The 13,479-nt window shown below is 34.4% G+C and overlaps 1 protein-coding gene across 3 annotated transcripts in view; it reads left to right on the top strand.

The window, feature by feature from the left end:
- The window catches only part of LOC125675587 (uncharacterized), a 39,389-nt gene extending 28,483 nt beyond the window's left edge, over positions 1–10,906 (top strand). For 2 of the 3 annotated variants that reach the window (XM_048913335.2, XM_056159133.1), the window contains exons 12-16: positions 2,049–2,261; positions 6,502–6,599; positions 7,217–8,404; positions 8,509–8,571; positions 9,273–10,906. In XM_048913335.2, the coding sequence (XP_048769292.2) occupies positions 2,049–2,261; positions 6,502–6,599; positions 7,217–8,404; positions 8,509–8,538 (1,529 nt within the window). In that variant the 3' untranslated portion in view covers positions 8,539–8,571; positions 9,273–10,906. Of the gene's footprint in view, positions 1–2,048; positions 2,262–6,501; positions 6,600–7,216; positions 8,405–8,508; positions 8,572–8,643; positions 8,694–9,272 lie in introns of all 3 variants that reach the window. The other variant, XR_008801298.1, reaches the window with a different exon arrangement.
- The last annotated feature ends 2,573 nt before the right edge of the window (positions 10,907–13,479 follow it).

Below are 13,479 nucleotides of genomic sequence, written 5' to 3'. Positions count from 1 at the left end.
GTACTTTAAGGTTTCTCTTCACTTAAACCTATACTATATACATTATACTTGTGTTACTGGCTGACTAAATACGATAGCAGTGGTTTGAAAAAAAATAATCTTGAGTTTACTGGTAACCTAAGAAAGTTGTTGAAGTGGATAAATGGAGATACATCATAAATATATTCATTGCCAGAAAGGTATGCATCACTAGGAATAGTACGTCTAATAACTGATGGATAATCTCCATTATCATATTCATCATCATTGACTTAATCTGAATAAGAGTCATTATTTAAAGATAAAGGTCGGTCTGCCCTATTGTTATTTTCATTGCATGTAACTTTCTAGCTAATCTGAATAACTCACACCACCCGTTGCGATTGACAGTCGTCTGTTGTTGAAATAATGAACTTCTCTGAAAATACGCTTTAGTCGTTGTATACAACTTCGATATTTGATCTTAGAATAACAGGACATAGTTTGAGAAAATTAGAACAGCTACGAATCATTTTGATATAAAACAAATAAAACACTTCAGGGCGGGTGTGACCTGTCGACAGGGGATGCTTACTCCTCCTAGGCACCTGATCCCTCCTCTGGTGTGTCCAGGGGTGCATGTTTGCCCAACTATCTATTTTGTATTGCTTATAGGAGTTATGAGATTGATCAATGTTCGTTATCTTCACCTTTCATATCAACATTGGAAGTATACGGTAAAGTATTTATACTGTCATAATGCTTGTGAAGCATAGCAACATACATTATTGATAAGATCATAGTGTCCTAATTATATAAAGAATAATTAGTAGTACATAGGGATGATTCATGTGATACACCACACTTAAGGTAATTCTGGTTGCTCATGCAATACACAACTACGACCCGAGAAACAAGATACAGTAAAATCACAATATATTGAAGAAACTGATCACGAAAGTCACGGTTTTGTGGTGTTGAATTAGCAACCGGGGTGCCGATTGTTAGGCCGTTCTTGGCACACTAATTTTGACTACGGATAACTCCGTTTACCTGATCAAGATATAAGGTTCACGGCGCGTGAGACCTACATGGGATGCTCACTCCGCCTAGGCAACTGATCTCACCTTTGGTGTATCCAGGGGTCCGTGTTTGCCCAACTTTCTATTTTGTTTTGCTTATAGGAGTTATGAGATTGATCACTTTTCACCTTTCATTAGATAACCATTAACATCGAGAAGAATTGGTAATGGGATATATGCCATACCTAATATATGGAAATGTTCAAAAATCTTCTTCAAAAGAACAACAGGGCCAGAATTAATCATATTTATATGGTAGCATCCTTAGGCATTGCATATTCAAGTTTGGGCAATTCTCGAAGGTTGTGTCTACATTAGAGGAAAGACGTTATATAGATAGAGAAAAATGAATTCAAAATCTTTTTGTCAAGAGCAGCCATGACACGAATAGTCATAGCAAAACTCAACATGTAGTGTAAATTCAAGTTTCTTCAAATCAATGTTCAAGGATAGAATGGACCCTCACAAGGGTATTTAGGTTTTTACAGGATATACCCTCGTGTACATCATTTTTGGGGGAGTAAAATGTTGACTCTGAATTAGTCTATGTATAATGGTACACATACCCGGTATTAGTAAACCAAACCAAAATATTTCCCACCCGTTACTACCTTTGTCCTCATGTGTAGCCTCTCAGAGAATAGCACGGACGTTCTAAATTGATGGATATAAAGAATCATCCATGAAAGATTATTCACCAGAAATATGAAATGCTTCAAGTTAAATAAATAATAAAGAAGATAAAATATTTTCAAGTGTTGCTATTTTAAAGTCACTCAGTATATATTCTTATTTTGGGGTTTTCCCAAACGTTGTAAGGAAAATGAAGCCTGTACAAACATTCTATTCTCGAACTGAAAGTAAAACACCAAAGAAAAATGCATACTTATACTGCAGTATTACGTTATTTGAATATGGAGAAATAATTCATCAGTGGGGGAATCAATGCATTGATATGTGGTTGTCTTAATACTGCTCTAAACATAAGCCTTATCATTCTTCTATTAGATCTACCAGCTAACACAGATAAAGAGGGAAAGCAACTCTTGAGTGTTTTGGACTTTGGTGGACGATGTGCCTATTATGTGTGTCATCAGATCTACCTCAACAGAAGAGCCTTCTATCTTCTTGTCATAGACATGTCTAAAGCATTTGATGAGGAAGTTGACCCGTTACTATGTATGCAGGAAGGTACCATGTTTACTGGCTGGACATACGGGGGTAAGTGAGTTAAATACTCGAAGCAATCAAGAGCTGTTCAACTGTTCAATTTTTCTTTAATCACATTAAAACAATAAAACGAGAAATATTTTGTATGCGGCGATGACATAATAGTAAATGTTTTAGTTACAACGTGCCAGCTAATTACGTGCTTTAAGGCATCCATCTATGGTGTACATACTTTTTATGGATATTTTGAAGTGTTGTCAGTAAACACAAACCTGTATAGATAGTCAATATTATTGTATAATCATGTTGTCTATGTGATATTTTGTATCCATATATCAAACAGTGTACATTTGTTTGGTATGCTTCGTAATGCATTTTCTAGATTGTTTACTTTAGAAAACTATTAATACACCATGCCATCTTACCATGATGTATTGTATATTAACCCTCAAAAGAAACACAACATGCATGCACAGTCAATGAACAAAATATAATTAAACGGCATAAATATGATTAAGGTGTAAATATGGATATTCAAGAATATCTGGCAAATTCAGAAAAAAAAATTACACTTGTGGTAAAATACCTTGAAAAGTGTATTTAGTTTTGTTTTGTTGTAAAATCAGCCCTGTTAATGATTCAATCATCTCCCTGCTAGGTTTATAATAACACTTCCAGAGGTCAGTACAGATGCTGACACATTGTTGCTGAATATTAGTAGTTATATATGCGTGTGCACGATAACGATGTGCTTATGGAAGGACTTCAGTACTATCACGAGCATGCACAGGAAATAATGCCTCGACAGAGAAATGTAGGTCTGTTCATCGGTTCAAAGTTGACCAATGAAGGGTGACAGTGTCTCCAAGATGTAGTGTAGATATACAAAAGTGACCAATGACGAGTGACAGTGTTTCCAGGATGTAATGTAGATATACAAAAGTGACCAATGACGAGTGACAGTGTTTCCAGGATGTAATGTAGATATACAAATGTGACCAATGACGAGTGACAATGTTTCCAGGATGTAATGTAGATATACAAATGTGACCAATGACGGGTGACAGTGTCTCAAGTAGACCGATGTTCTGGATTGTTTGAAATTTGGAATATCGTGTAATTCACAGTATACAGAATTCGACATTTTCCGTCCCAAATTCCATAATGATTATGTAAACATGCCATCTGTGATACTAAAATCAAACATGGAGATCTCAAGAGCATTTACAATAATACGTATTAACAGGCTATATACGACACTGACAATGAAAATCCCAAGAGCATTTACAATAATACGTGTGACGAGACAGTGGCAATCCAATTCTTGTTTAGTTTGACAAACTTCATAACACTATCAAGTGTTCAATCTCAGACTAGTACTGATGCATGTATTTTTACACTGTGTACGTTACGAAAGTGGGAATTCGGTTGCATACAATTGATCAAGAACTATGGTAAACATCAGATTCTATGATTTATGAACAAAAGTAGACAAGGTGATTCCCCAGAAAAAAAGTCTAAAATACATCGCTATCATTCAAAACGTTTTGAAAATTACGCTTAGTGTCAGGTATGAGAAATGTTTACAATCTAGACTTGAGGTGTAAATTCTGGTATGATTACTGAGGACGATAAATGAGGACAGATAACAAAAATCATCAGCAATATGTCTACGTATCAATCCAGACATAAGCTGAGGAAATATATTTATAGTATTGAAATGGCAAGACGTAGTAATTTGAGCAGATAGTTATTTTAGAGGTAGATGAATCGCTATATATGTGCACATGAGATGTTATGCACAAGAAATTATTTTATTTCCATCAAGTCCATTATTTTTAACCGTAGAGTCATATGATATCCTACTGAAAAGATGCACCGAAAATTTGATAAATTTGAAAATTAATCTTCGCAATGCTCATGACATATTATTAGTTATCAAGATATTTCTTAACATTGTCGAGCATGTTCATGTTCACAATATTTCCATATTTGAGAATGGGTACACACTATTTTTCTCGTAGCCCTGCTTAGCAATTCTGATGGATTTGAAAAGGTGAAGCTAACAATGATCAATCTAATAAATCCTTCAAAGAATTCAAAATCGAAAACAGTAAACACGTCTAAAATGTTCTCATATGGTGAAAGGTCAATATTGCAGGGTATCCTTGGCGATGCTGCACTAATTTGACGAATGAAATGAAAAGAAACATTTCATCTGGCATTGCCTTACTGGCACACGAAGTTCTGCTGCTGCGCTTATGCTACACATACACACTATTACATGGCTTAGCAGTACTTTGAATGGATAAACTTCCCTTGTTGACTGCATGAGGATTTTAACGGCCATTGCAGTCAACAAAGTACATAATAACACAGCCACCTCCAAACCGATCAGATGCAATGCCGCCCTGACCAGATAATGTTCTCCACAAAATATCAGACTTATAAAAGCAACCGAATTCTACCTCAGCAAACCTACACTTCAAATTGAAATAGAGGTAGGCGCATTATATATCGGATAATTTTCGCTTTTAATATAACAGATGTTTCATTTGCAGTTAATTACTTGTGCAATTTCTAAAGTGGTATTTTGGGTGTTGTTCGATCCTCATAGAACTTAATTCCTTTTAGTCTTCCAGATCAGGGGCGGTAATCGAAAAATCTTACAAGCCGACATCTTGTTCCCTTATCTACATGTAAATATTCTTTACCATGAATATTGACCTCCATATTGACCTCCATGCTTTACTGTACATTGTATATAATTATCGCTATATGTTTATTTTTTAATGTGCATATCACTACGTAGATATCGTTTGTGTTGTCCGAAGGCCCCGGGGAAAAATAGTATTTTGTAAAGCATTATTAGGGCTTTCCACCTTTCTGTGGAAAGTCCTATTGATATTGTTCTGTTTATTATCATTTTCCTGCCGTCAAAAAAAATTCGTCTTAAGACTTATCGAAAAACTTTATAGTCCATCATTTAGTACTTTTTGATAAATGAATACAATTCACCCTGCGTAATTGAACTTTGACCCCTTACGGAGTTATTGGACCTTTCGCAGAAATAATTGTTATCGCTACTACTTTTTAACCGTAAATGATAGGAGGATAAAACCTTTGCTAAAGCATAGAGGGTAATTAGTAGAATCGAAGATTTTCAAATGAAGGGATTCGGTGTCCCTTAAAGGGAGTTAATGCCTCTTTATGTTTTGCGATTTATTCGTAAAACATGTCAAACTTGAGAACCGTTTGTCGTAGAGACATGGGATAAACTGGAATAGGATCGTTGACCTTTGATCTTGACAATTAGGCCAAGGTCATCAGAAAAGAGGAAAAAATAACACTTTTATACTCTTTTTCCTGCTTAAGATAGCATTGAAATATTATATGGGTAAGCATTGACTTCTTGATTGGTTCAGATAGTATGCATTATAACTTTGAACTTTGACTCTTCTGTGAATTTCGGAGAATCGCGTTGAAAACCTTGTTATCGCTACTCCTACTTAACGGAAAGTCATAGAGACACGAAACCTTCGCTAATGAATTCACAATAAAACCCTCTTGCATAGAAAAATTAATGAAAGGGATATGAAAACCCTTAAGCATAGTTATTGCCCTTGAAATTCTCCAATATAATTATCTAACTCTAACTATTATATTAATAAAGATAGAGACATGGGACCACTTGCATTAAGACCGATGACCTTTGACCTTCAACATAAGGTCAAATCAAAGGTCAAGATCATCATTTTTTTTTCATTTTCAAGGTCTTTTATAGTATTTTTAACACCGAGAAGCTAACCGAAAGGAACCGAAAACCCCTAAGCATAGTTATTGCCCCTGAATGACTTGAATAACATTTCTTAAGCTGATAGCTTTTACGTTAATATGGATAGAGACATGGGATCACTTACATGAAGACCGATGATTTTTGACCTTCAAAATGAGGCCAAGATCAGAGGTCAAGGTCATTGTGATTTTTCTTCCATTTTCAAGGTCTTTTTGAGTTTCTTGCATCATCTTAAATATTCTTAAATTCTTTTTTTTAAATCATGGTAGGTGGAAAGCCCTCTAATTGTTCGCGAACAATTAGGATCACTAGTTATTATTGTTATTATTATTTTGTGTTTTATATACAACGTATGATGATGGTATTCGCGTTACTCTACAGTAATGTATTACTAAACTATCAATGTAACAGAAAAGCAAGTCCTTGGCTAGACAACATTTGATATATTACGGACTACTATTATTAGATTACATTTAACCCTTCGTTTTTCTACAGAGTACCTTTTGTTTTGGTTGAAGTCAATACACACCTACAGTGAAAATAACGCCCCAGTCATCATAGTTGGAACTCATCTAGACCAAGCTGTAGAACAGGTGACTTTTTTTATTCCCTCAAACTAACCAAAACAATTCATCCCGTCAGTGTATAAGAATTCATAGGAATTCGTTGGTGTATTGAATTCTCAAATATATGCAATGACTACATGTACAAATGATTCATTTAATTTATAAATAAGAAACTGGTTTGTTACGTTTTGAAACACAAAATGAGCGCTAAGCCAAAGAACGTCAATTTCGCAAATGCATTTGTGCATTCGTTTATAAATTACGGGTGGATTGCTATACGCCAGTTCGTAATAACATTTTAAATTTTGAATCATATATTCTGGAATATGATAGTAATCAGAATTGCAGTATTATAAAAGTAGAATGTTTAATAAATGAAATCAGGCAATCAGATAATACAACTTCCCGAACGATGTTTAATGCACATTCTGTTTACAACTGTAATACTATATAGTCAGTAGTTGAAATATTTCGGTACAGATTCCACTATTTCACGAAAAGTCGCCATTTGATATATAATCAATCTTTTGCACGTTAGACTTCTCGGGAATTTTGTACAGTTTTATACTGTATTCCGTGAAGTATAAGTATTGTAATAAACATGTATGGATGATTTCCCATTCACTTTACATATTTTGTTTTAGAACTCCAACACGCTCTACAACAGTATACTGAAACATCTTCAGTTCGACGAGCATCTGAAGACACATTTACACAGAGAACGATGTTTCGTTCTTGGCTTTAAATCGGATGGTTCATCTTTCCAAGACACACTTTCTGACCTAGAGAAGTGCATTGTTGACATTGCTAAACAAGATCGATGGAAGGAAACCATTCCTAGGGACTGGGCACTCTCTGAACTTGTACTTAAAGAACTTAAAAGACAGGAAAGAAAAATGATCCCGCTTGAAATATTGTCAGAAAAATATTTTAGTAAAGACGACGAGAGATCTACAGAAATCCGCGATATCCTGAAATTCTACCACGAGATAGGCGTTATACTACACTTTGACGAGAGTTCTCTTGCCGATACTGTCATCATTGACATCCAATGGTTCGTTGATTCCTTTAAGAACATAATAACCGATCCAAACCATGCCATTGGTATCGTCGATAACAACCAGGGGTGGTGTGCCTTCAACGAAAACGGTCACATACAAGACAGACTTTTGAGCAATATTTGGAGCAGCAGGCGCTTTACAATTAACTCCCGTGACAAATTACGCTTGTTGCAATATATGGAAGGTCTTGGCCTTATATCTGTTGGTCATGACGCTTACTATATCCCATGTATGAACAAACGGACCATTGGTATCAAACAAGAGAATGATTTGCAATCCATTCAAAGTCAAACATCAGTATTGGTCTTCAGATTTCCCCTTTTGCCATACTTCTTTTATTTCCGTCTTATTGTTGCTTGTTTGACAAAATCAAATGGAGAATGGGAACTTCTGAAAGACAATGAACTTTGTTTATTTAGAAACTTGGCGTGTTTTGTCTATAAACAGCATACTGTGGCGCTGGCTGTGAATAAACATGCAATTCAGCTTCAGGTTTTTCAACCCAGCAATGGTCCAATTGCGAAAGACGCCACACTCGAAATCCGTGAAAATATTGAAAGATTACTGAATGGTGTAACTGGTAACTTTCACAAGGAGACCAGGTACACTGTAGGATACCAGTGTTCAAAACAGGAGGTGTTTCGTGAACACAATGACTGCTTTGTGGAAGAGAAAGACATCCACGGGAAGGGAGAAATTACATGTCCATTACATAGACTGGCTAATTATCATACCCTGAATGAACACAATCTTCTGTTTTATTGGAAACAGGTATATTCTTTCAAAGAGAGTTTGATTATTTAAAATATTCATTATTTCCAAAACCTAATGCCTGTAATTTGTGTACATCATTTAGTTCATAATTCCTTTTACAGGATGCCCTGACCGGGATTACAGATGAGTAGCTGTCTACTTTCCTTTTATCTAGTCTTTTACAGGTGAGTAGCTGTCTACTTTCATTTTATCTAGTCTTTTACAGGTGAGTAACAGTCTACTTTAATTTTATCTAGTCTTTTACAAGCGAGTAGCTGTCTACTTTCCTTTATCTAGTCTTTTACAGGTGAGTACTACTTTCATTTTATTCAGTCGTTTAGATTGAAACAAAATAGCTATCAAATACACACAATATTCAAAGATAGACATTTTGATGTTTTCGAAAGCTAGGGTCATGGGGCCAATGACTTTGAACACAGTTTTTGCGTGGTGGAAATCGTTGTGAATTTTGTGGTGATTGAAGAATCGCTAAAATAGTCACCACGCGAAAAGGTTGCAAAATCGATATACATGGTTCTAGCTTTTTATATAGATGTATCAAAACCATTATTACATCTTTATGAGAAATGTACAATGAACACTGATCTATTGTAGTTTTAGTTTTCAAAAGATTAATAAACAATCTGCATTAATGTAAATTCAAATTTGATTTATCTAATTCTGAACTTCTACAACAATTGGACACACAATAAGACGCTTGTTTTCATCCCGTATAACATATGTTTCCATAGTACACTGTACTTTATAAGTTATTGATTTTGGATATTGTAATAGTGGTATCAAAGTTCCTGGGAATAAGAAATTATGTTTGATAATATCTAACCAATATACTATATGATATTATGATAATTCATTGTTTCTATAGGCAACACTAAGACTGAGTAATGGCTCCCTGAAGAAGGACACGATGGCACCGACAACAAGGTTAACGACACACGTGATATAATAGCCAGCCTTGAATTCGTCAAAGTGTTTGTGGATATAGCATATCATCATGATGTCACTGCATTTTATTCAATGAAATGTGTCTCACATTCCGTCATAAAGTAACTGTAGGAAAACATATTTCATTGACTAGGGCTGGGGGAGAGTACTCATTTAACAAATAAAGGGATCTCAGAGAACTCTTGTCATTAGGTTTGTGCATGGTGACCTTCTCTTTATCATTATGCTATATGAGTATACATATATTTAATGTAATTTAAAAATGACAATTTCCACCCAAAATATGTATATGTCTACCTCTTTAGCTGCGTTAGCCTAGCCAATCACTAATATCACGCTATACAGGGTCAGCATTGTTGTAAATAATTTATTTCATGGAATTTGTTATCTGATGTTTAAGACGTTAATTAGTTATTTAGGGTATATTTTGGTTAATGTAAAACTTATACGGTACCAATTTTGATGCACCAGATGCGCATTTCGACAAATAATGTCTCTTCAGTGATGCTCAACCGAAATGTTTGGAATCCGAAATAACAATGAAGTTTTAGAGCTATTATAGCGAAAAACAGCGTGCCAAAAAAAGTGAAGTCAAATTCGTCTAAGGATAAGAGCTATGCATGAGGGAGACAATCCTGAATTTTGAAATGAATTTCTAAATTTTATAAAAGCAATTAAATATACATCCGTATTTTCAAGCTAGTAACGAGGTACTTAGCTACTGGGCTGTAGAGACTCTCGGGGACTAACAGTCCACCAGCAGAGGCCTCGACCCAGGGGTCATAATAATAATATATAATTCCCTTTGTCTAGTACATGTAGCATGTGCACCAGTATTACGTCACTGCATTTGTAGGGAAGAAACTATCAAAACTAGGCCTACTATGAATTTAGCCACTCCCCATCCCCATCGTTCTCCATACACTTTTGAAGTTAACTGTTGGCATTTCATGGTATCTTAGAATTCTTTTTTTCCCCATTTTTAGTTTTGTGCCAATTGATGTCAATACATGTACTATTGTGTAAGAAAAAAACGTAATGTTCAATATTATGCAGATTTTTTTATTGCTACATTTTATTTTTGTTTGGTTTAAAAGGAAAATGTTTATATTATTTTATCAAACAGCTATGTAAACATATTTCATTGACTGCGTCAAGGGGGACTATTCATTTATCAAATTGAGGGATCTCGGAAAAATCTTATCATTAGGTTAGTGCATGGTGGCCTACCCTTTATCATTATGTTATAATGAATATACATATATTTATTCTAATTTAGAAATGACAATTTTCACCCAAACTTTGTATTTGGTTTCTTCTATAACTGCGGTAGCCTAACCAGATCACTAGTACAACATTCTCATTGTGTCATAAAGTTATTTTGTTTCATCCAAATAGACGTCTCTCTCATTCTGTCGTAAAGTTTACTTACATGTATATCTTTTTAGTTACTATGAAATATAGATCAGAACTAAAGTCAATGTCATCTAACATCTATGTATAATATAATGCAGTTTTGCTTATTTAACCATAATAAAGAATAAAAAAAAAATAGTTGTCGATTATTTATTGAAATTCCCATAATTGATGCCATTCTTTACAATTCCTCTAGAGAAGCAATTGAACGTTTTATTTTCAGCGACTGTAACTTAATTTGCCTCGATAAAAAATGTGAATAGCAAATTGATTGTAATGTGACTTGTAGTGGAAGTTTTATGCGGTAACAGAATATTCTGACCTGCGGTTTAGAAACCGGGATTCGGTTAATATCTGTCGTTAAAGAATAAAACTATGAAATTTGAACTGGAATCAAGAGGTCGGAAGAGAGAAAAATAACTTTTAAAAAATTGCCTCTGGATGAATGCTGGCCAATACGTGTATGTATGAACCATTGTGAAGAACATGAAATAGCATGGATGAAATTTAACTTACAGACATAGAACTAGTCAATCACATTTGTTATCCTTTACATGGACTTGAAAGACACCAAATACATTTGATACTTCCACCAGTAACGGAAATTAAACAGGGATTGTTGTTATTTCTATTCTATACGAAATGTGACATAAGGGGTGGAGTGTATAATGTTCAGTTTGTAGGATAGTGTCAATGTTGTAATTGTGTAGCACTGTTCGAGAATCTCAATCTCTTTACTAAGATGGATAATTGTCAGTGATAAACCAATGCTCAAATAAACCCATACCCCTTATATGGAAATGTTAGTGACAATTTTTCTAGATGTTTGTATTTCATCTGTAACCTAGAAATAGTTTTGATTAAAGAAAATACATTTTGATAACCTAAAAATCTAGAGGAAAAGGAATTCTAAAAGCTAAAGGAAAATCATCCTTTTCAGACAAAACAAATGTTTTAACCCTAAAAGTACGAACCAGGCATTCATAAAGCATGTGTTGGAGTGACGCTGTTGGAAAAATATTGTTATTCTTTTGAGTCTTTACAGAAGCTAGAAATATGATGTCAAACCCCCGCTCATTGTTAATTCTAAACATCACTGTCATAGATTGAGGAAAGGTTAACGATTTTAAATATTTCAGTTTGTCTGATTTTGGGTTTGAACATCATAAACTACCGCTATTTCTATAGAGTAACATTAACTAAATGAAAAAAAAAGATGCAGAACAATCGACCAAATTCAAAATAGTTAAAACTGGATCAAATAAAACTAGAAGACAATATCAATTTATCTTCAAGTATATTGGTAACTAACTCGTTTAACCAACGTTCGAAAATGTTACAACGAATACGTTGATGTCATATAAACTGTTGTCATATAACATGTACCATGTTACACTATTGCTTTTTTTTTTATCATTGCTTATAAATGTTATTATAAAATCAATCGTTTTATTTACATTACTATATTAAAAGTTATTCATTATTTGTAGACCTTCTTATACGAATTGTCCCTGTATTTCATAGCTGGACATGCCTTTACTGGTGATATCAATATTGACCTGAAGTCGCTATGTGTATTTTAAAGGGTCCTCAATTCAAGATCTTCATTTATTTCTATTATAAATTCTGTCGATGGCTATGCAAACGATGGGCTAGATATGAAAAAGAAAAACCTGATACTTTTTCAGAATCTGTACTTAGAATACAATAAAGTTTGCCCATAAACTCAGAAACGCTTGCTCCAGTTACTGATTGTACCTTTAATATTGTTTCATATCTTGAGTTTGAGGTGAAGTTTAAGTTATAATTGAGTTCTACTTGATTAGTATTTATCGTGGAATCAATTAAATCACTTTCGTCTACAATTAAGTACCGGGAAATAGCAATAAAATATCTAAGTGGTGGACACGTTTTGTGGGATCTAAACCAGTGCAATTTTATTCTGAAATGACAACTTTTAACTTATGTATATCAATTGTGATAGTAAAGTTCTGTCCATGCATTGCCGGAAATGCAGGGAGCAAATTCCCTGAATGCAAACGGGTTAGAATAGGTCTTCAGTACCCTTTACTTGTCGTAAGAGGGGACTAAGTGGGACGGTCTTTCGGATGAGACCGCAAAAAACCGAGGCTCCTTGTCACAGCAGGAGTGGCACGATAATGCTCCCTCCCTGTTCAAAGGCGGTAAGTGTCGAGCATAGGCCTAGATTTTGCAGCTCTTCACCGGCAGTGGTGACGTCTCCATATGAGTGAAATATTCTCAAGCGTCCCACTAAATAATATTCAACCAATCAATCATGGAGCAAATAGAGCAAGGGGATAATAAATACCTCATGGTTATGAAAGTTTCGTACTAAGATACTAACTCAAATATGAAAAACAGGCAATGTATGGCATGTCAAACGTTGCAATATTTGATCTTTTCCATTTGTATTGTATAATTTTCCATTTGTATTCTATATTTTCCATTTGCATTGTATAATTTTTCATTTACATTGTATAATTTCCATTTGTATTGTATACTTTTCCATTTGTATTCTATATCTTCCATTTGTATTGTATAATTTTCCATTTGTATTCTATATTTTCCATTTGCATTGTATAATTTTTCATTTGTGTTGTATCCAGGGAATGTTTATTTTGATTTGTTACGAAGGATTTCATTAGTTAACGTCACTGATGTACCACATCTGTAGACGTGCTTAGCACAAA

This window comes from Ostrea edulis, chromosome 3, assembly GCF_947568905.1.
Source record: "Ostrea edulis chromosome 3, xbOstEdul1.1, whole genome shotgun sequence".
Taxonomy (NCBI): Eukaryota; Metazoa; Mollusca; class Bivalvia; order Ostreida; family Ostreidae; genus Ostrea; species Ostrea edulis.
The sequence above is the reverse complement of the archived record's forward strand: the minus strand, read 5'-3'. Positions and strand labels throughout refer to the sequence as shown.